The 27,227-nt window shown below is 39.8% G+C and overlaps 1 protein-coding gene across 5 annotated transcripts in view; it reads right to left on the bottom strand.

Annotated features, from left to right (window-relative positions):
* Positions 1-27,227, bottom strand: part of DCLK1 (doublecortin like kinase 1) — a 2,564,464-nt gene that overhangs the window by 416,228 nt on the left and 2,121,009 nt on the right. For all 5 annotated transcript variants that reach the window (XM_044073374.1, XM_044073373.1, XM_044073375.1 and 2 more), the window contains exon 6: positions 16,713-16,807. In XM_044073374.1, coding sequence (XP_043929309.1) covers positions 16,713-16,807 — 95 coding nt within the window. The remainder of the gene's footprint in view (positions 1-16,712; positions 16,808-27,227) is intronic.

Below are 27,227 nucleotides of genomic sequence, written 5' to 3'. Positions count from 1 at the left end.
GGTCTGTAACCACAGTGAATTTCCTTTCATACAGATAGGGGTGAAGTTTCTGCAGTGCCCATACTATGCCTAGACATTCTTTTTCTACAATTGCATAACATTCCTCCCTAGATTGGAGTCTATGGCTGAGATATACAACTGGGTGCTCTTCTCCCTCTGAGGAAACCTGGCTGAGTACAGCCCCCACCCCATGGTTTGAAGCATCCACCTGCACAACAAATTCTTTGCTATAATCTGGACTGGCTAACACAGGGGGGTCCTCCAAAGCCTCTTTAAGCTTTTGGAATGTCTGCTCACAGGCTGGGGTCCACACTACCTTATCTGGCCTGTTTTTCCTCGTCAGGCCTGTGAGGGGAGCAGCTATTGTACTATAATTGGGAACGGACTTTCTATAGTACCTCTCTCTCCCCAAGAATTCCCTCACCTGCTTTTTGGTAACAGGGCAGGCCACGCCTGAATAGCTTCCACTTTGGCAGGTTTTAGTCTAATTTTACACTCCCCACTCTATGTCCCAGGTAGGAGACCTCTACCATACCCACCTGATATTTACTGGACTTAATGGGTAGCCCTGCCGTTTGCAGTCTTCCCAGGACCTCCATATCATGGTAAGGCTTCATCATGTTAACATGGTACAATGTGTGCCTCTGCCTCCTGCCTAGCAGCTTCACCATGTAATTAACATCACTGAGCTTTCTTACCACTTCAAAGGGTCCCCCTCAAGCTGTCTGCAGATTATTATGTCTGACAGGAAAGAGCACCATAACCTGCTGTTCCACAGCATACTCTTGGGCTTGAGCATACCTGCTGTTGGGCTCCTGCCAGGGTCTTGTGGGCCAAGCCCATAAGGCCCCTAAGCCTTGTCCTGAGGTTTAGGACATATGCCACAACAGACTCCTTGTGGGATTTACACTCACCCTCCCACTCATCATGAATCAAATCTAAAGGCCCCGTCACCCTATGTCCATACAGCAATTCAATGGATGAAGAACCTGTGAATTCCTGGGGTACCTCTCTGTATGCAAACAGCAGATGAGGCCAATGTTTGCCCCACTCCCTCTTAAACTGGTCTGCAAATGCCTGTAGCATGGTCTTTAGTGTAGAGTTTAACACCTCCACAAGACTATTAGTCTGGGGGTGGTAGGGAGTGGTCTTTAGGTGCTTCACCTCACAGCGCTTCCACAGACAAGCCAGCAGATCTGACATGAAATTGGCACCTCTGTAAGTCAGTATTTCTCTCAGGAAACCTACCCTGTTGAAAATCTCTAATAAAGCATTTGCCACCTTCTCTGCCCTGGAGGACAAAGCCACCCCACTCAGGGTATCTAGTGGCATAATCTACTACCACCAGGATATACTTCTTCCCTGTGGAACTTGGGGTACTCACATGCCCCACAATATCTATAACTACCCCCAGAAATGGCTCTTCAGTCACAGGCAAAGATATCAAAGGAGCTTTGAGCTTCTCTCCTGCCTTGCTTACTTTTTGGCACTGCTCACAGGTCCAGCAGTATCCTGTTACATCCCTTTCAATCACAGGGCAATAAAAGTTCTGCATAATATAACACTTGGAATGTTTTATGACCGTATGACATGCAAAAGGAATGTCATGGGCTATGGCTAGAAGTGCCAGATGGTAGGTTCTGGGCACTATCAACTGCTGTATTACCTCACCCTCTAGTCCTCCCTCAGGGGTCGACTCTCTATAAAGTAACCCTTTGTTCCAGTATACAGACTCCACTTTTCCTTGAGAAGCAGGTGGCTCCTTAGCTACCTTCCTCATGTCTCGTAAGGTAGAGTCTGAAGCTGAGACTGTCTCAACTTTACCTTTGTGACCCTTCTGAACTCCCTTTCCACAGGAAGCCCTGTATCTTCTGACAGCAGTGCTTCACTGTCAGCCTGGGTACTATCACTCACTTCTGTCCTTGCAGTCACCCTGTTCACGGGAACATCAGTACCTAACAGGAGTTGTAGATTACTTTCAGGCTCACTGCTACAGGGTAGCTTCCTCCATGAGATAGCCACATTGCCTGCCCCAGGTTCAGGTGTGGGGTCTGTCTGGGTCTCCCCCAGATTACCAGACTCACATGCCTGTCTCCAAGCCTGACTGTGTGTAACTGCATGCACGCAAGGTATTGCATTATCAAAATAATTACCTATGAAGACATCTGGAGGGATATACTCAAACACACCTACCTGCTTGCGTCCTTTTCCACCCTCCCAGTAAAGGTGAACTCTGGCCAAAGGTATTTGGAATGTGGTCCCTCCTAATGCTCTAACTGGAGTGGACTGCACAAGCAAGTACGGCTCCTCTTTAACCACTGCAGGCTTCACGATGATTATGTCAGAGGCTGTATCTGTTTTATCAGTGGCATGTCTTCCATCCATTAAGTTAGGATACAACTCTGGTGATAGCTGGTACCCCTGTTGTCTCCAGACAATTTACCACTGGCATGCTGTTATTCCCACTTGCTGGCACCCTCACCTTTTGTTCCTCACCTTGCTTCACTGGACACTTGTATGCTACATGGCCCCTCTGGTTACATTTAACACATCTAACCCTTGATCCTGGCTTTGTACCTGAACTAGTGGCTTCCCCCATTACTGGTGGACTCTGCTGGGGTGGTTTAAGCATGGGTTCCCTTATATCCATGTACAGCACTGGGTATCCCCTTTTTGTGCAGTGGTGCACTGCTTGCAAAGTAAAGATCCCCTTTTTCACTGGCTAATCTGCAGAGTTACACTCCTGGTCTGTCAACCAGATCCTCCTGTCCTCAGGCAAAGTGCTAAGGGCTTGTTCCCTCACCAAAAGGTCTGCCAGCCTTTCAAAAGTGGTGACCTGACACCCACTTACCTACCTATGAAAATAAGTGCTTAACTCAAAAAATAATCACATACATTTTCATCTGCCTTGTATTTGTGCTCACAAAACCTTTTTTTCTGTAAGCTTCAGGTGTTAAATTAAAATATTCCAATAAACATTGTTTAACTTTATCATAGTTTAAACAATCAATATCAGACAATTTAGAAACAGCATTACCATGGAGTAAGGGGGTCAGGAACCATACCCAGCGCTCTTGGACAGCATTATATTGTTTGCATACTCTTTCTAATATGTGAATAAAACTATCAAAATTATTACCCTCTGTAAACTGTGGAAGAAATTAACTGATCTTTATTTTTTCTGGGGTTCAGTTATTCCCGTCCCCATTACCTCCAAAACTCTGACAAACTGTCAGCATCTCCCTGTCATGTTGGCGCTGTTTCTCATTTTCCTCAGCCTCCAAGGCCGCAGTCTCTCTGCTGATTCTAATTCCATACATTTTGCCTGCCGCAGTATCTCCGCTGATTCTAATTCCAAAAATTTGGTCTCCAGTTCAAGTCTCTTTATTTCCAGACGGGTTTTTAAGTCCTCTGAGGAAAAGGTGAACTGTCCTGTTTCTGAGCGATGCAAATCTCCATCACTAGACTGGTTGTCTTCCTAGTTGCTGGTCCATACTACAGCTGAGATTAAGGCTGAAATAATTTCCAAATTATTCAGGTTGGCATGTACCAGTTCTTTGGCTTGGCATGCCTTGGCCAACTGTTTTTGTCACCATGCCTTAATCCTCTTCTGACATCTTTGCCTGCTTTCCCTGACTGAACTAAACTAACAAAAATAAATAAAACTGTTATGAAAATGAAACTCTGTATGTTTACCTTGTGGCTGATGAGTACACTCACCTTCAATGAAAACTTCCCACAGGCTACTGTAGTTCAATTAATATCCCACCCAGCTGCCACCTATATGTGACAGTCCCTCCTAACACAAGCATCTGTACAAATCAGTGTGATAGTCAAACGACATAAAATTCTTTACAAAACTCCAGCTAGCTATGCTGGCATATGTTACACATGCACTGTTCTACTCTCCCTGGCACAGATGGTACTACCTCATATCATCACACCCAGTATCAAATTGTTGCAAAAAAAAACTGTGGCAAGCTGAAAAGTACAGGAGCAGCATTATCCAGGACACTGCACCACTGAACCACGCCAACACACTACACAGACATGGATGCTGTAAAAAGAAACACACAACAAATGTTTAACATGCTCAACAAAAGTTCTCCAAGCTCGGACATGAAATAATGTTAAAAATGACCAAGTTCATTGAAGTGTGCCCAGGTTCATCTGTAGGCTGTCAAAACTCCTGCCACCTTTGGACATGCACAGCAGGAAACACATGACTTCTTCCATCATACCATGAAAAGGCAGATGCATTAAACAATAGACGTATAGTGTTTCCAGATTTGACCACCACTCCACGTATGAAGTCACTAGCATCCCCTGTGGCTTAATCCTCTCAAAGAATGTTAAACTAACTATTTCACTGTCTTTTAGAAACTCTATAATTAGGGTTACCACCTGTCCCACTTTGCGAGGGACAGTCCCTCTTTGGGCAGTTGTGTCCTGACAAAAAATTAAAAAAATGGCAAATGTCCTGAGATTTTAGGACAAAATTATTTCCTATATTTTATGTAATAGTTGCATAAAACAGTTATTCTGTATCTAAAATACCTAAATGTTATAAGAAACAGAATAAGCAACTAAAATGCTACAAGAATAAGCTTTTATTTAGGCAAAAAAGTTAAGTTCTTTCCTTTGTACTGACCGGGGGTATGTGTCGGCCTGTAAAATCTGATGTTTGTACCGAAAATGTCCCACTTTGGCCATTTGAAAAGGTGGCAACCCTATCTATAATTCAAACTGAAATGCGAAATGTTGGCAAACAGCACCCATCTTGTAAGTGCTAAATTGTCCAACCTACATGCTGGAGTTCTGAATGTAGCTTCTAGAATAGGCTTCAGATCCCCTGGTTGAGCTTCCTGAGTCTCACAACAAGAGCAGATTTAGGAGACGTTTATCATTTGTGAGCCATATGTCAAATCGCCTACATGACAAATATTTATCTATCTATAAATATGTATATACAGTGTTAGACATTTCCTCTTCAATAACTAATGTAATAGTGTACATTAGATTTTAAACCTGGCTCTAGCTTGCATCTTTAAATAAGACTTAAAAAATGAGTTTTCAGGGTGGCCCCTATAAGGAGACCAGCTGTTTGGAAATGAAATGCAAAACATTACTGCTGCATTTTCCTTTTACTTTATATAAACTCATTGTAATTCATTTTTCAGTTACCTAATGGAGAGTTTGGGTTTGCAGAAAGCAGTTCATAGGTTCATAGGTTGGTACTAGGCTATCGGCCCTAGGGCCTATACAAGCCTAGCCATAACAATTCCCTGGCTATTTCTTCCCACACGATTTACTTCTCTGGACCCCTGTCTAGCAGGGTGACTGATGTGATCCCCGGGATGAATTTCCTTTCTCCCATCCAATCATCAAGTTTCCTTTCCAATCATCAAGTTTCCTTTTGAAGAGGGCCAAAGAGGCGCTCTGCTTGACATGTATGGGCAGTCTATTCCAGAGTCTGGGGAGTCTCTGGGTCAGGAACATATCCCTCCAGCATGTTTTGTTTATTGTGATGACAAGGTTTGGATCCCTGGAGTGTGTGGCTCTGAGGGATTGGGATTTCTTTAAGTGTAACATGTCCAACAGCTCTAGGTTTGACATGGCCTTGTTTGTTAAGCAGAGATCGCCTTGGAGTAGACGATATGCGACAGAGTATAGCTGGAGTTTTTTAAGGCGGTCAACATAGGGCATCTACTTTAGGCCTGTGATTCTTTTAGTGAGGTATTTCTGTGGCCTTTCCAGTTGTTGCCAATGTCTTGAGAGGTACATACCAAATGGGGCGTTGTATTCTATAATGGGTCTAATGAGGGATGAGTACAGTGGGACAATTACCTCCTTTTTTCTGGATGAAAAGCCCTTAGTGATGAGCTGTGCCACATATAAGGATTTCCTGACTGTTGTGGCAATGTGGTTATTGAAGGTGACACCACTGTCCACCTGTGTCCCTAAGTCTCTTATCACACTTTCGGTGTTTAGTGTACTGCCACCTATGTGGTAATTCATGGGTACATGTTTTTTTCCCAAAGGGGATAACTATACATTTCTTGGCAGTGAGCTTGAGCCCATGGCTCTGGCACCAAGCATCTGTTTCTGTAAGGCCGTTTTGTAGAGTATCGACATCATTTGGGGATTCAATAATGGCTCCTAGTTTGCAGTCACCTGAGAACTTTGTTAGCCAGAGTCCCTTAGTGTTGGTCTGTACTTCAGAGAAGTAGATGCCAAACAAGAGCGGTCCCAGGACTGAACCCTGAGGTACTCCACTTGTCACTTGTCTGGAGCTAGATTTGGAGTCAGCTACTTTTACAGTGTGGGTTCTGTCAGTAAGCCAGTTGGCAACCCATCGAGTGACGTAGGGATTAATGCCCAGCTTAGTAAGTTTATCGATGATTCCAGAGTGGAGGATGGTGTCAAAGGCCCTGGTGAGGTCCAGATAGGCTGTGTGGACTGTCATACCCTTGTCCACGGCTCTGGAGACTGATTTGAAGAAGTCAATCAGGTTCAGGAGACAAGATTGGCCCTTCACGAGCCCAAACTGGGTGGGGTCCAGTGTTTTAAGGTTGCCAATGTCTTTGTTTATAAGTTCCATGATAACATGTTCCATGGCCTTGCAGATCAGGCTCGTCAGACTGATGGGGCAGTAGTTCCTGGGATCCAAGGTGGATCCCCCCTTGTGGAGTGGGATAACTGAAGCTGTGCTCCACTCAGTGGGCATGAAGCCTGAGGTGTGGGTATGATTAAACATGACAGTTAGGTGAGGTGCTAGTTCATTTTGTATTTCATGTAGTACACAGCCCGGGATGTCATCTGGTCCCATGGATGCTGTATTCTTAGCTTTGGAGAGTGCGTTTTTTTACCTGTGTGGCCGTTAATACTGGAATTTGGCAATCCTCCGGTATTGAGATGGGCCATTTAGGGGGTGAGAGGGGGGTGAAGTTGGCACTGAATCGATCTGCCAGGATATTGGTAATATCCTTGGGATCAGTATATTTAATGCCTTTCTGTTGTAGATCAGAGCAGATCTGAGCATTGCCATTTAGATTCTTGACATAGTTATGCCCTAAATGTTATTGTTTTTAATTCTTGATTCACTTTTGACACAGATCTTTGGATTTGTCATTACTGCAGGTTTATATGACTGCTGCAAAATTCTAACTGAAGTTTACATACTGTACTCTACATCCATGGGACAATTTTTGCTAGGTAGCATAGAATTGAAATTATTTACATAACAGCTCTTTTATGATGGGCACCAATACACCATTTCTTCTTTAGAGACCCTCAAAATACCCTAGAAAGTGAACATTTTTGTTCTACTTCTCCATCTAGTCCTCTGTAAACAAATCATGAAAGATACTTACTTCAAATACTTGTACAGGAAAGCATTAGTTAACCTCATTACAGGCTAGTGATGTTTCCAGGTTGTTCTACAGTTACATCCTACTGACCCCTCTAGGTTGCTAATATAGCCTGTTCATACTTGTATTATTAGTTCCAAAACCATACTACATACAAGCAATTGAATGATTTAATCTTCAGGCTTACATGTTGGGCTATGCAACTGTGCTGATGTTTGAGCTTTGATGCTATTTAAGAGACAGTAGTTGCTCATGTACTATTTATTTATATTGCCATCATTTTAATTTTGCTTGTTTTGAATATCTCAGCAACCAAGTAACAGAGGCAGAAAGAACTGCATGCTCTCATATGAAAGCTTGGAGATGGGCCAACACAAGTGTGCAGATGGTATGTGTGCAGCTTTAATGGTTACTGGGATGTCTTGACTGATCACAAAGCAAATGCTCTAACCACTACACTACTGCAGTACTTGTTGTCTACATAGTATTACAAAGTCAGTATTTATTCTGATTCTGTTTACTATAACTTAGAAAATCCTCCTTAAAATCTAGAATCTAATGAACACCACCGCTGTAAAGATGTGTTTGGCTGTTTGTGCCGAACAGTTTGTCAATTATATTTCTTTAGCAACCCTTATGGCGCCAGGGATTTGAATGTTTGTTTGAAATGTGAAGACATAACTGTTTTGTCAAAAATCTCAGGATACAATCACAATAAGTTAGAGAACATGGCTCCAGATCTCTATTGCTGTGAATGAGTTAAGTTGGTTATAAAATGAATTATAAAAGTTGAAAATTTAGATCTAATTACAAAGTCTAGTGTATTTCTGCCAGTCCCTCCAGCAAGTCAAAATGATCCAGTACTGGTAGAAGATCTAAGATGTCACTCAAGATCTGGTTCAGACAGATGTAAAAGGGCACAAGTTTACTCCGGGTCCTTTTTCATCCCCCCAAAATTTAGTACTAATGTTGCAGTAAATGTTCATTTCACTTACATCCATTTCAGTGTGGTCTGACTACAAACCTCATTGCCTTTACTGGTAAACAACAACTGGCACTGTTGCAATGGATAATAAACTTGGTCATAGGTAGTTACAAGACGTGAGGTCCAGGTGACCACCAGAGCTTAGCCTAATTTCCCAAGTGCTGCAGAGTGCTGTCTGATTAAGTGACTTTCTCAGACACAGATTGGCAAATGGAGGCTCAGGGTCTCAAACACTGGATTACCCGAAACAGATCATACTATTAATCTGCTGCATTAATTGCCAGTCTTTCAATGATTTTCACAGCACATGAAATGTTTGACATTAACCATACTGATAAACATCACTTCTAATGGCACATTATTACTTTTTGCCTTTCTTCAGTTCCATACAACTCTCTGTATTCAGGACGAGCTGCCCATCACTGGAGAAAAATGTTTAAATATTCTGCCTTAGTTTATTGTCTTCCATCAGCTTCTTCTTTGCACAAACATTGTAGACAGAAGTAATATTACAGTATTATCGGTGATAGTTTTTCTGGAAAAAATCTGACTTATTCCATCCCAGCAGGTACATTTAAGGAGGTTGTCAGGGTATGTTGTTTGGGAAGGTCAGGGCTCATTAGGACAGTATGACTCCAGTGGTAGGCCACATGGAAAAGCTCTGAGTCATCTCACTTTGCTACTTGAAGCAATTCCTTGACAGCTACTGACTATACATCAGCTGCATGACATGACACTTCTATTTCAAACGCTTAAGAAGAGAAACCTTTATTAATAGCTAACCTTGTTGTGGGATGAATAAACTCAGTCAAAACTCATCATCAAGTGAACTACTCTGACTTTAGCAGGAACAGACTTAGCAAGGTGGATGTTCTTTGAGAGACACACACCTTGATATTATTTTATGCTAATTCATCAATCAAGAAAACTTGTAACAATTGTAACTGCTGGTCAGTACCTGAAATGCTGTTTTCTCTACAAGCTCACAGCAGAAGAACATCCTACTCATTACATCTTTACATTTATGTACAAATGACAGCCATGAATGACACACAAAAAAACTTTCAGCAGCATCGCCGATGTATTCCCTCTCACCAGATATGTAAGGGGTTTGGTGTCAAAGCAAGCACAGTAGTGTCAGTGCACAATGAGTGCCATACTTGCCTTTGGTGCAGAAAGCTCTGGGTTCTATTCCCATACTAGGTGATCAGATTACTGACATTGCAATGCATTGGTGGTGGGGGGGGGGGTGTACTCCTGAGTGTGTTGACCTACAGGATAAGACTTTAAACTGATATCTTATTTGTTTAAGTTGCTAGTAGCACAGGTGGATGAAAAAGATCCCATGGCACTTGGTGAAAATAGAGGGGAACTTCACTAATGCCCTAGCCAAATTTCCTGTAGTAGTAGTATAAATACCACTTTGGGTCTCCCTTGAAAAGAGGATACTAGCGTTGTTGGACTAACCTGGTCATACAAAGGATGGATAAATAAAAATGAAGAAACTTTAGTTATGTATGCTTTGCTCGTGTGCTCAAAGGGCCTGAAGCTGTATAACAATTTTTTTTTTACTTTTTTTTTTTCAGATGTATGTATGAATGTTTTGCTTGTCTGCAGAAAGAGACTGAAGCTACATTATAATTAGTTTTCGACTTTCAAATCTTGACATCCTTCTCCATGATAATGGAGGGTACTCATTTTCCGCACTGAGGCCGTGGCATACACACTCACATTATGGATGCATTTCTTTCTCATTAACGTTTTTTTTTTTCAGGATGCATTTCCATCTTTTTTCACTTGATACAAAACATCTTCTTAATGGCTTATGAGGAAAAATTTTAAAAACATACACAGTTGGCCAAGACAGCCTTGGCCCCCTCTTTTCAAAAACTTGCTAAACGATCAGCATTGAAAGATATTTTCCACTTAGACTCCTTTTCTTGGGGGATCTTTATGTCTGCTCACCAAATTTCTTAACTTTCTGTGTTTTATTATGCTTCCTAAGTTTTTACTCATCTACTATCAAGATAAATCTCTTGGCGGGTGCAGCATACAGATTCAGTATCTCCAGGGAGCTCTATGTTCTCCAAGTACCTACTTCATTCCTTCTTATAAGGAACCCTACATCTCAGAGAACTGCCTAGGCTCTGGTGAAGTATTATATATTTTGCCAAAATGCTATCCCTGCAGTAAAAAGAAGATGTTTTCACTGTTGGTACTTTTTAAACGCATGCTGGAACATGACAAAAAGTGGTAAATAGATATTCAGCTACAAAAGGGTTGCTGCAAGAATCAAGGAAACGTGATCATGGAAATAGTCTTCTTACAGCAGGATTTACATGCATTTCTAGGGAAACCACAACAATTAGGAAGAAAGCTGGTCCCATGGCATACAGAGAAGAAACCATGACTACAGCCCTGAAAACCCAGGTTTGACAACTTGCCAAGGCTTTGGAGGAACAAACTGGGCTGGGTGGGTGTGAGTAGCAATGGCATGCAGTTCATCTTGGTGGAGGGATGCTTCTGGATCCAATGTAATATTGACTCCCAGCAGAGGTTGGATATTACAGAATGCAGCATGTTGGGCTGGGGACAGACACCAAATAAGCAAAGGGTTTGTGTGCAGTAGTAGAAAATGTGGACGTTTGAATTGTTGCTAGCCAGTACTGAAGTATTTTCACCGGTCCAGACTTAGGTCAGGAAAAAAACAGACTTGCTAAGGATGACACCATTGCCAGATCCAACTTGTGTAATTTCCAATTCTAAGAACAAATAAGTGCCAACCCACTTTCATTAAGTCTCTCCATCTGAGAGTGACCATGGTGCTTGGAATGAGAAGCAAAAAGGTGGGGTCCAAACAGAAGACAGCATCTTATTGGAGAAAGAATAGTGCAACAGAAGAACGTGGGTTTTAAGGATAGCAACTACTGCAGAAATCAACTGCCGTTTTCAGGGGTGACCTGAGAGCACTGTACATGTAAGGGAATCAAACCCTGTACTCCTAACGTAAGGATGTGGCTCATTCACAGCTCAGAGGCTTACGTCCCTGTGAAAACTGCCAGGGTTGTTCAGAAAAATAACTGACTGACCTCATCAAAATAATGCAGCAGCAGTAATGCAGCAGTAATGCAGCAGTAATGCATTACGGAGAGATACTGTAAGGAGGATAGCATGCACTAGTACTTGGTAATGTATACAAGATAGGGAACACAATGGCAGAATGTCCAAATGCAACAACCATGCTTCAATGGCACAGTCAGATCCAGCTCTGACCATGGCTCAGCTAACCAGTGCTTGAATAGCAGTGTATGTTTTGGTGAGGAGGGTCTATGGCAACAGGAGATGGGAGGGTGTGTTTTAAAAAAAAGTTTTTATTAGATTTTAAATAAACAGATTGATCATAACAATAATTGTATTTAGAAATGTGTGTGCATAAATAAAAGAACAATATGAACATGAATAAATAAGAACAACTAATTACAAAAGTGTCTACTAACAATGAAAATTCTCAAATAATTCCTGTACATTACAATTGACATGAGTATAGCTATTTTTGTTTATAAAGCAGTTCCTTGAAATTTGTCCATGTGTTATAATAGGAGGTGGTTTTAGCTGATCTTGATTTAATGGTGATAATTTCCAGATGACATATTTCGGTTGCAATATTTGTGAATTCTTTGAAAGGGAGTGTAGCTTCAATCTTTCAATTTTTGGTTATAACTTTCCTCGAAACTGATAAAATGGACCATAAAAGAGTGTATTTCATTCTTTTAACATAAACAGGAATAGGGGTATTAAAAAGAATTAATGTCTTAGATAAAACAAGATTGTCCCCATATAAAGCCTGTAAAAAAGATTAATGTTATTCCAATAAGGTGTAAGTACAACATAATCAAAGAACGTGTTGCCAATCTGCTTTAAGCTCCTGTGTACATCTCCAACAAACTTGCTTCTTTTTAAACATTAATTCAATTTTATGAGGTGTGACGAAAGAGCTATACAAGAATTTCCAAGTAAAAAGTTTCCATCTAAAAGAAGGAGTTGTTTGTTTTGGAGGTATTACAATTTTTTTCATCCTCTTCATCTGGAGGTCTGTTATTAATATAAATAAAATAGTTCCAATAATTGTCATTGCAACTTTTTGTTCTTTACCACTCTATATAATTTGGATAAGAGACCCTCTCCCAGTGTGTTCTATTGTGTTAATAATATTCAATTTTGGGACTGTGGGTTTTGAAGACCACTAGACTACAGCACTGCATTCAGAGACCTGGAACCTTGATATATTGCCTCCTTGAGAAAGGCATGCTCATCTAAACAGGTCAGAGAAGAACTGTTCCTTGGAGAAATGTAGGGAAACCCCTACTGTCATGCCCACCAATAATAAACTTGAGGAAGAACTGGAGGGTAGATATATGGTAAATTTCAGTCCATTCAGTTAGCATGTTATAACTGGGTGAACACTTTTTATTAAAAAAGTAATGACTGTACAACTTTGTAGAACAAGACTAATGTTTGGACCACTGCACAAGACATAATCTGTGTATTTTGTATACTTGCTATGTGCTTTGCAGTCTATTAAGATATCTATAACTGCATATTTTCATGTGGTGTTCTCTGTGGTACAGGGTTTGAAATGTACCAGTGTGACATTCTGGAAAGCAAATGAAAGAAGAATAGACAACATTTTTCAATGGGGGTAATCAAATACTCGCATGAAATGAAAGACAGTTCAGTACAAGGACATAGTGTACATTAAAGACAGGAGGTAACTGAAGAAAATACACTTGCGCTGGAGAATTAGTTAAAACAAATAAACTGTTTAATGTGAAAGAAACTAAATTATTAAACGGGTCTTTGCATAAATGTCACACTATGCCTTGCATCCTAGCATATGTATAACTATGCTGTCCTTTAGCTATAACAACCCCACTTTGCAGATCATCGGAAAGGACAAACAGCAATATAATGCCACGTGAAGATAATGATACAGAGTCATGAATGCGGAACACGTTTTAGGTTCGGAGAGCGGCCATGAACATGATTTAACTCAAGACCAGCAAACAGGTAGATGGCAAAACAAGAGTTTTATTTTGTTTTTGTTGTACATAAAGTATGTGGCCTGCACATTTTTTTATAAGGGGAAAATAAATGGGGAGACATTGAGATGTCCTTTTATCTGTCTGTCTATCCATCAGTCCATCTTTCTGCCCATCTATCTATCCATAGACAGATAGGTAGACAGATAAGTTGCAGACAAATATACACATATGTATTACATAGTGGTGTGTTTCAGAACATAAGGTGTTGTGAACACAGCTGATAACAAGAAACATGGCTACATCTGTTACTAAATATGGTGATGAAGCTGAAAATATCAATAAAATGGAATGCATAATCAGTCATAGCACAATATACCATCACAAAAATATTGTGTTGCATCATGGGAAAACTACACTGGCAATTGTCTCTGTCATTGTGTTGTATCTTTCTTAAACTGGTAGAAGGTACTTTAAACTTTCAAAAATGAGTAGCATCAGGTGATTTTTCAGCTACGTTATAATCAGACTGTCAACCTGTTCCTCATTTCTTAATCAGACAATTACCACTGCAGGATTAGTGCATTTATTTTCAATTAACATTTCATGATTTTTATACTGTTTTTATTATATCTACTAAACTTATGATACTGGAAAACAAAGAACATGTTTAAATTATTCTGTCATAAAGATGGTAACAAAGAATATCATATGAAGCATTCTGAAAAGCAGCTGCCACTGCTAACTGCATGGCATTACATACAGCAACACAAACGTACGATTTGTTGTCTGAATATTCACTATACATCATACCAGAACTGGACTGATGATATCAAGCAGTAAGGTGAGACACAGATCATTTGCAGGTTAGGTAGGAGTAGTTAAGAGAGATGATTCATGTTCTAGTAACAAGTAAGCGATGCATTTATAATAGCATTGAACCGATGAAATAAGCATTGCACGTTCAAGGTAAGTGCCATCCATTCTCTGCACATTCTGTCTCAATGGTTAATGAAAGAATACCGCCATGGTGGGATTATAAGAGCTTCACCTAGCCCTCTAATTGTTGCACATGCCCAGCTGTTTAGTGCATTCAGCTCAGAGGTAAGATTGTTTGTAGGACAGACATGTTGAATGAATCCACCCACAGCATACTGCCTAAGCTTAGTGATTTAATAAATTAATCTGTTATACAGCGGACATGGAGAGGAGCGTGCGATGCAATGCACTTGAGATGCCAGGTGTTTCTGAAATGCCAGCCCTATAGGATGCTTTTTCCAGTTTTACATATACTGAGAGAGTCCAGTTATTACATTTAAAACAAATCAATTGTCTTTTAAAATGAAGCAGACAATGGTATTAACTGTTATGGAACAGAAAAAGAAAAAAAAAACAGAGGCAAAATGTGTCAATTTATAAACTCTAATGTGCTAGACATTTAATTCCAACTGCTTTACAACCTAAAGTATTAGAAAAGCATGTCTAATGAGTGACTTTCAGCAATTTCTATTGATATTTTAACACATATGTTTATATCTTTGCTGCTTCTTAGCTGCAGAAGTCAGATAAAATCTTTATAATCTTGTCACCAAGCAACCAATTTGATGGAGCCCAAACCATAGCTGAGAAGAGTAAAGCAATTACTCCTGAAATGCTTTTGCTATGCTAAAACATCTTTTTAATGGTTTGCTTTAAATGCTTTTTCTTTCATTAGCCCATGAACATGAATTTGTGCAGTCTGTACATACTATGAGAGTGTGTATCTGTCTGCAAAGCACCCTGAATCCGCTTTATTATTATCCTTTCTTGTTCTGCTCAAATGGAGTGATTAATGCTTTCAGATAAGAAAGGCTGTGTCATTACTGTTTTCTGAAACTGCAACTAATCAACTGCTTTTTGGAGATGCGGAGTTATTGAGATGAAAGGCAGAAGCCATTATATGACACTAAATCAATGCTGGCATTTTTGTTTTCATGATATTTAAATAAGTGAAAAATATTTTGCTTGCTATTTTACTGTATTTACCAATTATAGCTTTAAAATACTGTACACACACACACACGCGCGCACACACACACACACATTTACATATATATATATATATATATATATATATATATATATATATATATATAAATTGCTAACACAATACAATAAGCCAGACTTGCATTTTTTAGGCATTTTCAGAAAATTTTGTATGTGTATATATACACACACACACATATCCCATTCAGTTAAGAGTGACATCTGTGATACATACATGCATACATATAAACACACACACACACACACACACACACACACACACACACACACACACACACGCAAATCCCATTCAGTTAGCAGTGACAGCAGTGAGGTACACACACACACACACACACACACACACACACACACACACACACACACACACACACACACACACACACAGACATACACACACACACACACACACACACACACAGACATACATATCTTTAAGTTAGCAGTGATAAATACACATCCATATACACTCTCAAACGCACAATATCAGGTCATTCAGTTAAAGACTAGTCTGATATGTTCTTTCTGGATTAAATATACTGTAAAACTGAGTAAATGTAATTAGAAATAGTACAAGCATACTTATGGCAACGTGCCTTTCCAAGGGGTAATGTCCACGTGTACACATTCATTTTGCTTTTTATTCTATGGTCTGAGTCAGAATACTCAGTGTGATCTCTGTCATTGTGATGCGTTCGGTTGCTAAGGTAAAGATGTCCTCAAATGTTCTTGCAAGCACTTCTGATGACTGCCGCTAACAGAAGCAACTAAAGTAATGTAATGAACGTGTAAATTCACAAATAAGTCTGCTGTAATGAGTTTGATCTTGGACGACTTGAAAGTGACCCATAGTCATTCCATAAAGGCCATTAAAACATGTCTGTATTTCACATTCCACTACATATGCTTTTTCTCCTGGGTACTACAGTAAAATACAAAAAAGAAAATACAGGCAAAGGAACAATATAGTCATATGACATGGTTCAATGGGTCTATGAAATACTTACATATCTACTCCAGCTTCAAATCGTGTCTTCAAATTCAGAGGCATTTCAAATATTTAAATTGTCCTAAATAGTTATATTAACTCTGCTATCCTAAGATAATGCAGAGTCTTTGCCATAATACTTAAGGACTGTATACTCTAAAAATCCCCTACTATGGAAAACAAGCAAAGTATCTAACATACACTTATAGGACCAGGACCACGTTCAAGCAGGGTTATGCTAGGACATGTATCACTGTTTCTTTCAGCTCACCCAATGGATTCCTTACCCGCTGTTTACGCAGGCTTCCCGGGCTGGTTGGAGAGGGGCTTGGTGATTTTCCAGAACGAGGCGTAGACAGCTGGCTTCCTGGGGTCCCATTGACTGGAAAAGCAAAAGAAAAAACAGCTCTTGAAGTAAAATACATCAACGTGCACAACAAAATACTTTAAACTGGTTTTTAAGTGGATTTAATAATTTTGTACACAGTACCGTAAGCACATGTACATGATGACATTCAGTTTTGGCAGAAATAAATTTGCAGGGAATTAAGTTATCTGTCCTTAACTGACATATGTTTGCACACATACCAAATTGTGAAAATGAAAATGTTTGCTCCAAAATGTACATCTTAAAAATTATTGTACTGTAAATATTAACATTTGTGATCTCAAAGCCTAGAAATACAATGACCACAGAACACATTATAATTTTAAACATTTTTATTCAGAACCCCTTCAGTAAGAGAATGGAAAACCATGTTTTCCCTTTGTGTGCCTGTATATGTGTATGTGTGCGTGTGTATGTGTGTTTTGGAAGTATAAATAGATTTAATTTTTAGACTGAATGCAAAAAAAATCAGTTTAATAAAATTAATGCTAAAATGTTCAGTAAAATATAAATAGGTTAAAGAAATCGTGCATTACATATTTACATATATCAAGAAAAGCCCCACTATTTCTTTCTGCAAGTCATTGTCATTTAAGTCAATTTGCAGTAATTTAAATATATCTAATTACATTAATGCCCTTATTGTAGTCTATATTATTCTGCTGATTTAGCAAGTTATGCTTCATTCTCTCATCCATTCATTAATTTCATTCATTCATTCATTCATTCGTTCATTCATTCATTCCCACTTGCTGTTGAGTACTTGCAGGATCTGATTATTTGAATTTTAACGCTTTGTCAGCATTCTGTTTTTAGTTGAGCAGAATGGTATACTGACTTTATAATTAACTTCTAACTAATCCATTCCAAAATCAAAATCAGTTTGTTTCTTTTTAAACTGAAGCATTTCAATGTCTCATCCACTGTATAAAAGCATTTGCATATTTTAAACCAACATTAGCAAGTATCTCTGTCTTTCTTATTAAGTAAAAAAATGTCATTTTAGTAGTTCTATGTACATTAAACCAAAAAAAGACCCCATTTGCAAAACACTTTGTGGAAAAGGGCAAATGAATTGTGTCAATACAAAAGGCTACATCGCACATAAGGAAGTCATGATTAGCAGTTTAAAGCTACTGCTGTCTTAAACTAGGAAATAACCAATGTTTACAACTTACCCTCTATTAGTTCTAACATTGGTAAAGGTTAACAGTGACTAGTCTCTTCACTCACAAAGAAAAGCCGAATTTGGTGTCCAGCGCTAAAGCTTCCAGCTGAGAGTGTAATCAAATGAACAGCCAGCTGTAGTGGTAGAACAAGCTATTGAGAGATGGCAAGAGAAAGGCTGCCGAATGAGATGCAGAAATCATAAGCTATTGCCTTGCCTGCGTAAGCTTGACGTCTGAGGAGCAGAAGTGGGAGGTGCAGGTGCTGTCTTAGGGCTACATCAAATGAATCAAGAAGCATACAGTGGCTCTCATTCAGTGTACTGAGGGGCCCGGCTCCCCATCTAAACTGTGTCGCACTAAACTAAGCACTAATCAGCATAATCTCATCCTCTTTGCTCTGAATTGTAATGATGGTGCCTCAGGGAGCAAATGAATAAGCTAGCACTCAAAAATGACTAGCATTCTTTGGGAGTTGTGTGACTGACAGCTGTAGAAATGCTGAAATGTAGAGCAATCGTGGCAGTCAAGCTTTTGTTACTTAACCTGCTCTGAGTTTGCAAACCTCATATGAGGTAAGCTTTCTTCACTGAAAAGTTGTTGATAAGATTTCCCAGTGCAGTTTTAAGGACTGCAGAAATCACCTGCCACTACTATTAAGAACTGTGATGTGTTCATGTCAGTGTTTATAACTGATTTTCATGTGCATTACATTTCTCATAATGGTTTTAACTATACTAGGGCCATGTATGCCAGATAAGCTCTGTGTGGCATATTACCCTGGTGATAATATTACTGCCCACAACATGTTAGTATATGACCATGTCATTAATAGTAATTATAGACTGTTGTGACCTTTCACCTGAATGTACTAGGTCTGTAACAATACCTGTGTTATTTATGATGCCCTTTACCAATACTGCTTCAGTATATCTGGTGCCATTCTCTTATAAAACTGCTTTATGAATTTATCCTCATTGTCACTTCATTCCAAACGTTTTCTGCTGTCATTAATAATACTCTGTGTAATGCTGCTGTCTGAATCTTCCTCTTCATTTTTTATATCGCAGCCTATGCAGAAATATCTGAAAACAGCCACTGTGTTCTCTCTTTTAACACCTGTCATGCCAATGGCCTTTGTCATATTGACTCCTTCCCCCTTGTGTAGCCAAGACTCTCCTTTCTTGATGGGGTAAATGAGCCAACTCTACAGATCCTTACAAGTTAAGGCTTGCATCACAGGAACAATTACGGCAGCCAACCAACCGGTGCATCTTTTGAATATTGAGGAAAACAAGACAATACTGATAAATCTGTACAGTCACAGGGAGAACTTTCTGGTTCCACATAAAACAATAAACTGATGTCAGGTTCCCCATCACTATTATCATACCACCCAAGAGTGGCCTCTTCATCCTGGCCCCCTTGTGCTACCTTTTTTAGACAGCTTTGAGGAAACTGGAATTTTTTGAGTAAGACTACGAGGGATACGTGCTTCTTTATAGTGGTGACCCAGGAAAAATGTTTTGCATGTGATTTACTCTTACAATTTTGGAAATGGTGGCTAAGGACCTCAAGTATAGAAGAAAGCTTGTTAGCAACTCTTACCCTTAAACTCTGAGTTTAACTGCTGTAGTTTCATTATAAATCTGATGTGAAAGATAAGCATTTATTAATTCTAGAATGTTAACTACACTGACATACTTTAGTTATTAACTTTATCCATTTAATTTTATCTATTTATCGACTTGACTGAATGACTGCTTCTTTTTGCCAAATGTTACAGCTAAGTGGTTATATGCCATTAGTAGTGGCAGTGGGGCAACAGGTAGCCCACTTGTCTTTGCTGTAGAAGGTTGTGGGTTCTACTCCCATACCAGGCAGATGAATAGTTGACACTGTAGTGCATCATAAGGGGAGGAAAAGTGCTGCACTCTGGAGTGTGCCAGCGTTCTGATGAGACATTAAACTAAGCTCCTATCTATTTTAGTTGGTGGTAGCTCAGGTGGATGTAAAAGATCTCAAGGTATGTACCGAAAAGAGTAAGGGAAGTTTCCAGAAGTCCTAGACAAATTTTCCCTAGTGGTATAAATAGCATTTCAGTTCTCCCCTGAAAAGAGGTCACTAGCCTTGTGGGAGTAACCTGTTCTACAGAGGATAAATAAAAATAAAATACAAATGGTTTTATAAGCAAGTGACTAAACCAGAGAATACTCCCAGGTACCCCTGAAATTAAGTTTGTACCTAGTGGGGTTTGTTCAGGTAATGAACAAATAAATTAAATAAATATGGTGTAAGCCAGTATAACAGAATAAAATGCATAAATACTTAAGGCTGTCTTTTCAGCCAGTATACAGACGTATTTTTTTTAAAAGTCAGAAAATGTTTATGCCATCCCTTAGTTAGGTGCTAGGATGTAATTTTACTCCTGCTTTAACTGCTTAGCACATATACCGTTATCATTCATTACATATAGCAGAGAAGGGTAAGCTTCTGGTGCAAACTTCATGGGCCATCCATTTTTTTAAATTCATTAAAAGGAAACCAATGATGGGGAAGAAAACTGTCACAAACAGAGGTAGAGCAGGCAATCTGTGATTCAAAAGGAGGATGTTTTCAGGGATATGTGACAAAAGAGAGAGAGAAGGAGAGAGCAAGAGAGAGAGAGGGAGAGAGAGATTCAGTAGTGACCACTAACAAACATGATCACAAATTTCAATTGCTGACCATGACATCAGACAGTGAACATCACTGTGCATGAGCCCCCTGCACCCCCCATGGGATCTGTGGTCCCACACCCCTGAAACTTGCATACACCAACCAAGCCAAGATCAGTGTGCCTTATTGTAAGAGGAATGCGCTAAGGCACCTCAGTTCTGAGCTTTTCACTCCCTCAAAATATTTTCACTCACTTAAATGCAGCACACAGTTCTGAATAAATCACATTCTCATGATTGCACTTTAGCATATCCCTAACACAGGTCTCACATTTCTGTTTAGCGCCCCTTTTCTTAGCAATAAGAGGAACATCAAGAGGCATAGAGTATGCTCCTGAATTTTTTTTTTTTTGCAGATTTGTTAATTCAGCCTGAGCAATAAAATGAACTTGAAAACAGAACAATTGATTTAACCTTGCGACAATAACAATCAAATTTCTAGAAAACTGGAAATGAACATTCCAGACAGAGTAGCAGCATAAGAAACCATTATTTAGTCACATAAGTGACGGGTCACATACAGCAACTACTGTATTCACTTAAAAACTAACAACAAAATCACTTACGATTTGGTAAAAGCACAGTGTGTCTGCTCTAAGATGGAATTACAAGTTGTAAGCAGTTACCACTGCAGGTCTTAAATATATAAAGATTATGCTAAGTACCTGTTACCACATTTTTACATAAAATAGGAGATGAGAAAATTATTTGATGAAATGATTGGGGGGGGCAGTACAGACTGAGATATTCAGGTCAGAAATTTGTCCTTTAGCTTCAAAATTGTGAGAAAGTCATTAGAATCAGAACTGGGTGGTGGAAGCTGATAAAATATGATTGCAGTCATTACCTGGTGAAGTAGTTCAAGAAAGAAATAAATGCATGGGGCAAGATGAACTTACTCTTTGGAAACTGCATACAAAATCAGCCTTGGGGCACAAAGAGATGAGGTCTTGAGTGCAGCCAAGTGTATCTGCGTTTGATCACCTGCCAGGGTAAAAAAAACTGATTGGAAAAATGATAAGATGTATTACTGGTCGCATATGTCTCACAAATAAGGGTGGTGGGGTATCCTGGAGCAAACCTGTATCACTGCTATTGTATAGATTCATAGCTGGTGGTTCACAGATATCAGTGAATAATAAAATTGGCTAGCCAATTGAGAAATGCATTGCCACATAGGTGGGGACAATCCTTTTGTAATAACCATGTGCATACTTCACGCAGCATGCAGAGGATAGATGGGATAGATTTTAAAAAAGTCCTTTGCGGCATAAATGACACCACAACCTCCTTAGCTTTTCTCCATCACCAACTCTGCAATGAAAAACTGACCAACTCTGCTAGGACATGGTGAAATGTCTTCTAGCTTCTCAGCAGACAAAGCTGACTGAGAAACCAACTGTAACACTTTCACATCTTCTCAACTGAATGATATATTTCTCTTTGGGGTATTAGCTAAACTCATTTATTTGCCAACTTTGTAATGAAGTTATAGGTGATTTCTTTGCAAACACAACAACATTGTATGAAGTTTGTCAGATGCCACGAGTAAACATTTCTAGAACATTCTCTGAAGTGATTTTTGTTTTGATTCTTTTACCATTGGTATAGCCATGAAACCTTTGACAACTAAAATCTGTGGCTAACATCACCTTTTCTAATTGAGCACAGTCCATTTGAGCATTACTTACAGGTGTTGATTCATATGTTCTTTTTTCAACCATTCTGCAATAATGCTACACCAAAAACTTGTAAGCGTTTAGCTACAGAGCAGAAATTTTTGAAAAATCAGAGAATTTAAATGAAGATGCCAGAGTGACCAGATGCGTAAGCATTTCTGAATGTTTCACTTGCTCCACTGGCCAAAACCATGGTATATCTTACTCGAGTAGTGTCATGCATGTGTTCTCAATTTGTTTGACTTTGTAAGCATCAGGTTTAAATGCTTTTGAATGCAATTCATGTTTAATGTACTTGAGAGAAGATACACAGATTTGACACATACTTGTGTTCATCTCAGTCATCTTTGTCTTAATCTATTTAGCAGTTTCATCTAAACTTAAGTCATATTCCAAATTGGTAGCCCTCTTTGATAAGAACATCGACCATTATGTTGATTATACTATCTAGCTTTTCAATAATGTAATCTACAGCTCTCTAGAACAATTCTGGGGCTGGTGAGATTCCAAACCATAACCTTAGAAACCTCTATCTATTAAGAGGTATAATATTGTACACAGCTTGGAACTAGCTATATCTATCTTAAATTTGCCAGAACCATTGGTTAGCATGAATTACACAGCAGAACTTGACATCAGGCGTTGTTGCCACTATGTCTTTAATGTCTGAACTGGATAATGCCCTCATATATTACTAGCTGCCATCTTGAATGTCAAGTGGTCATAAGTGATTTCTGCCTGTATCATCGCAGCTCGGTCCCCCCCCTCCCCCGCAACTGCAACGTTGCCAAATAAAACCACCGCTACGGTCCAGTTTCCCCCTACAGTTATTGCAAGCCAAAAATAAGACTTTTTAATAAGGATACCTACCAGACAAGTCTGCACAGGTGACTGGATGTTTACAGTTCTTGTTATTAGCAGATTTAGTTCTTAGTAGTTATGTTTTAAACATTGTGACTGCTTATTTACATTTCTTTATATAGCAAATTTATTACTTCTACTAGATATTTTTAAACATTGTTTTGGCCAGCGTGCACACCTGCAAGGACAACCCCCCCAGAGGCAACTATAGCTTCATCTCTCACAACTAGCAATATACTTGCTGTATCTTATCCCCAATACATCTGCCTCCATATTGAATACTTGTAAAGTAAGGTTAGTACCATTTACTTGGTGTATTTTGTCTCCAGACAGATTTGCCTTCCTTTGTTTTACTTACACACCAAGGCCGTACAAGTAGTATTTATGCAATTATCTGCTTATACTCCTACCTTATACCAACATTAACCACTCCCCAACTTCCCCCAATCAAAGATCACCCTCCATCTGCCAATCACACTTCAATTAACCAATACACTATTTTTAACATTCCTCCACCCCCTCACACAACTTAATTGCAACTGTCCTTAATCACTCTACTCCCACCACACTACGCCAACACCCCTCTGTCCTCACATCTTCATCACACCATCCAGATAACCTAACATTTAAAAAGAATACTCACCATGCTCTTTCTCCTGGCCGCACTCTTTACCCTACTGCTATCAGCATACAATCTCACATCCTACACTCACCTACAGATACAACATGTCCATATCCCCACACTATATTATACTAATACCATCCACTCCTCACTCTCCTACCTTGCCATTTCCTCCCAACTCTACAATCACACACCTATTGCATACTTCCACTTCAAACATGTGGTTGCCAGCAATACCACTAACCACTTCAGCAAACCCCTTCACATACTCTCCAAATTGTCACACAAACATGCATGTATATTATCACAGATTCTCCGTAGTGGTGATGTACACCCCAATCCTGGGCCACCATGTATATTACCACAGATTCTCCGTAGTGGTGATGTACACCCCAATCCTGGGCCACCATGTATATTACCACAGATTCTCTGTATTGGTGATGTACACCCCAATCCTGGGCCACCATGTATATTACCACAGATTCTCCGTAGTGGTGATGTACACCCCAATCCTGGGCCACCATGTATATTACCACAGATTCTCCGTAGTGGTGATGTACACCCCAATCCTGGGCCACCATGTATATTATCACAGATTCTCCGTAGTGGTGATGTACACCCCAATCCTGGGCCACCATGTATATTACCACAGATTCTCTGTATTGGTGATGTACACCCCAATCCTGGGCCACCATGTATATTACCACAGATTCTCTGTATTGGTGATGTACACCCCAATCCTGGGCCACCATGTATATTACCACAGATTCTCCGTAGTGGTGATGTACACCCCAATCCTGGGCCACCATGTATATTACCACAGATTCTCTGTATTGGTGACATACACCCCAATCCTGGGCCACCATGTATATTACCACAGATTCTCCGTAGTGGTGATGTACACCCCAATCCTGGACCACCGTGTATATTACCACAGATTCTCCGTAGTGGTGATGTACACCCCAATCCTGGACCACCATGTATATTACCACAGATTCTCTGTATTGGTGACATACACCCCAATCCTGGGCCACCATGTATATTACCACAGATTCTCTGTATTGGTGACATACACCCCAATCCTGGGCCACCATGTATATTACCACAGATTCTCCGTAGTGGTGATGTACACCCCAATCCTGGACCACCATGTATATTATCACAGATTCTTTGTATTGGTGACATACACCCCAATCCTGGGCCACCATGTATATTACCACAGATTCTCCGTAGTGGTGATGTACACCCCAATCCTGGACCACCGTGTATATTACCACAGATTCTCTGTATTGGTGATATACACCCCAATCCCGGGCCACATACTACACAACACACCATCACGGCTACCATTCTACCCCTTCCTCACATTAAAACCACAGACCTTCTCATTCTTAACATGAACCTTAGAAGCCTACTTAACAAAATCACAGACTTTCATCTAGTCATTGCACAATACTCACCAGACATTCTTATAGCAACAGAAACATGGCTAAAACCCCATATAAGAGACCCAGACATTCTCCCAAAAGGTTATAGCATACACAGGTTAGGCAGGATCAGTAAGAAGAGTGGTGGGGTTGCAATCTTCTACAAAGATAACCTAAGCATAGACTACCTACCCATCAAATACCCTTACGATAACAACTTTGAAGTCCTAGCAACACGGCTCAGAATCAACCCAAAGAAAAATATTGCCATAATAGCAACTTACGTACCTCCCAACAATACTCCCCACTGCCATTGAGGAACTCATATCCTGGACAGCCTCAACCCACACCCATGAAACCATTATCACAAGTGACTTCAACTTAGACTGGAACACTTGCACTGGTGATAACCCCTCCACCTTCGTAAATCTACATGGTTTCTCCCAAATAATCCAGTTTCCCACTCGAATGGATAAACATAGCAAAAGGGAATCTATCCTAAACTGATCATTTATTAACAATACCACCCACAATTATTTTTCTGGATGCCTTCCAAATAATTAAAGTGGCCATAGACCTACCTACTTAATCTGTCATCAGCTGAACCCACCCAGAACCATAGTTTACAAAGTCATATGAAATAAAAACTTCTCCAACGAAGGGTTCTTAGACATGCTGAATAAATGCAACTGGACACCACTCCATCATCTCGAACTTGACCAAGCTGTAACATATTTTAATGACACATTTCTAGCTATTCTAAATAGTTTAGCACCAACTCGTGCATGTCGTGTTAAAAGTAAGAGATTGCCCTGGATATCAAAAGAAACCATTAGTCTTCAAAAACTAAGGGACAAAACCTGGTTTTAATACCAGAAAACAAAAGGCAATAAAACTCTGCTAGCATACCAGCAGCTCTGCAATCACAGAAAAAACAACTCAAACTAGACAAAAAAAATTATTATATATTTATGCAAAACAAATATGAAAACAGTCCCACAAAATTCTGGCAAGCAATTAACTCGCTCCTCCACCCAGGTAAAGCTACAATCCCAGAACCAACAATTGATAACCAAAGTATGAGTATTACCTCACAAATCAATACCTATTTTATTAACACCATTCTCTCCTTAGTTACAGGGCACAATTCTACGCCACCATCTCTTCCACCTAATGTGGAAACTAACAACTCTTTTGACCTCAAACCTGTCCCAACTAACACCATAAAAACAATGCTGAAAAAAATGAAACCTTCTTCCTTAGCAGCTGACCAACTCCCCAGTGAGTACCTCAAACTTTCAGCTGATGCCATAGCTGTGCCTATCTCCATTCTAGTAAATAGGTCTATAGCAGAACAATATGTCTCAAAATTATGGAAAATTGCCTATATCACCCCTTTAAATAAAGGAGGAACATCAGAATTAAACGATTAGAGACCCATAGCCATCCTTTCCCCCTGTGTCAAAATTCTGGAAAAATGTATCCACACTCAATTACTACAACACCTGTTATCTCACACCCTTATCTCTCTCTCTCTCTCTCTCTCTCTCTCTCTCTCTCTCTCTCTCTCTCCCTGTCTCTCTCTCTGTCTCTCTCTCTCTCTCTCTCTCTCTCTCTCTCTCTCTCTCTCTCTCTCTCTCTCTCTCTCTCTCTCTCTCTCTCTGGCGCTCTCTCTCTCTCTCTCTCTCTCTCTCTCTCTCTCTCTCTCTCTCTCTCTCTCTCTCTCTCTCTCTCTGGCTCTCTCTCTCTCTCTCTCTCTCTCTCTCTCTCTCAAAACATGGTTTCAGACCAAAACACAGCACAACCAAAGCCCTAATTAATTTCTCTAACACCATCAACCAGCTGAGAAATTCAATCCAGCAAGTAGCATCAATCTTTCTATACATGTCAAAAGCGTTTGACACTGTCTCCCATCAGAAAGTCCTTAGTACTGTTGCCTCAC

The sequence above is a fragment of the Protopterus annectens genome, chromosome 5.part1, assembly GCF_019279795.1.
Source record: "Protopterus annectens isolate FY-2018-M chromosome 5.part1, PAN1.0, whole genome shotgun sequence".
NCBI lineage: Eukaryota > Metazoa > Chordata > Ceratodontiformes > Protopteridae > Protopterus > Protopterus annectens.
The sequence above is the reverse complement of the archived record's forward strand: the minus strand, read 5'-3'. Positions and strand labels throughout refer to the sequence as shown.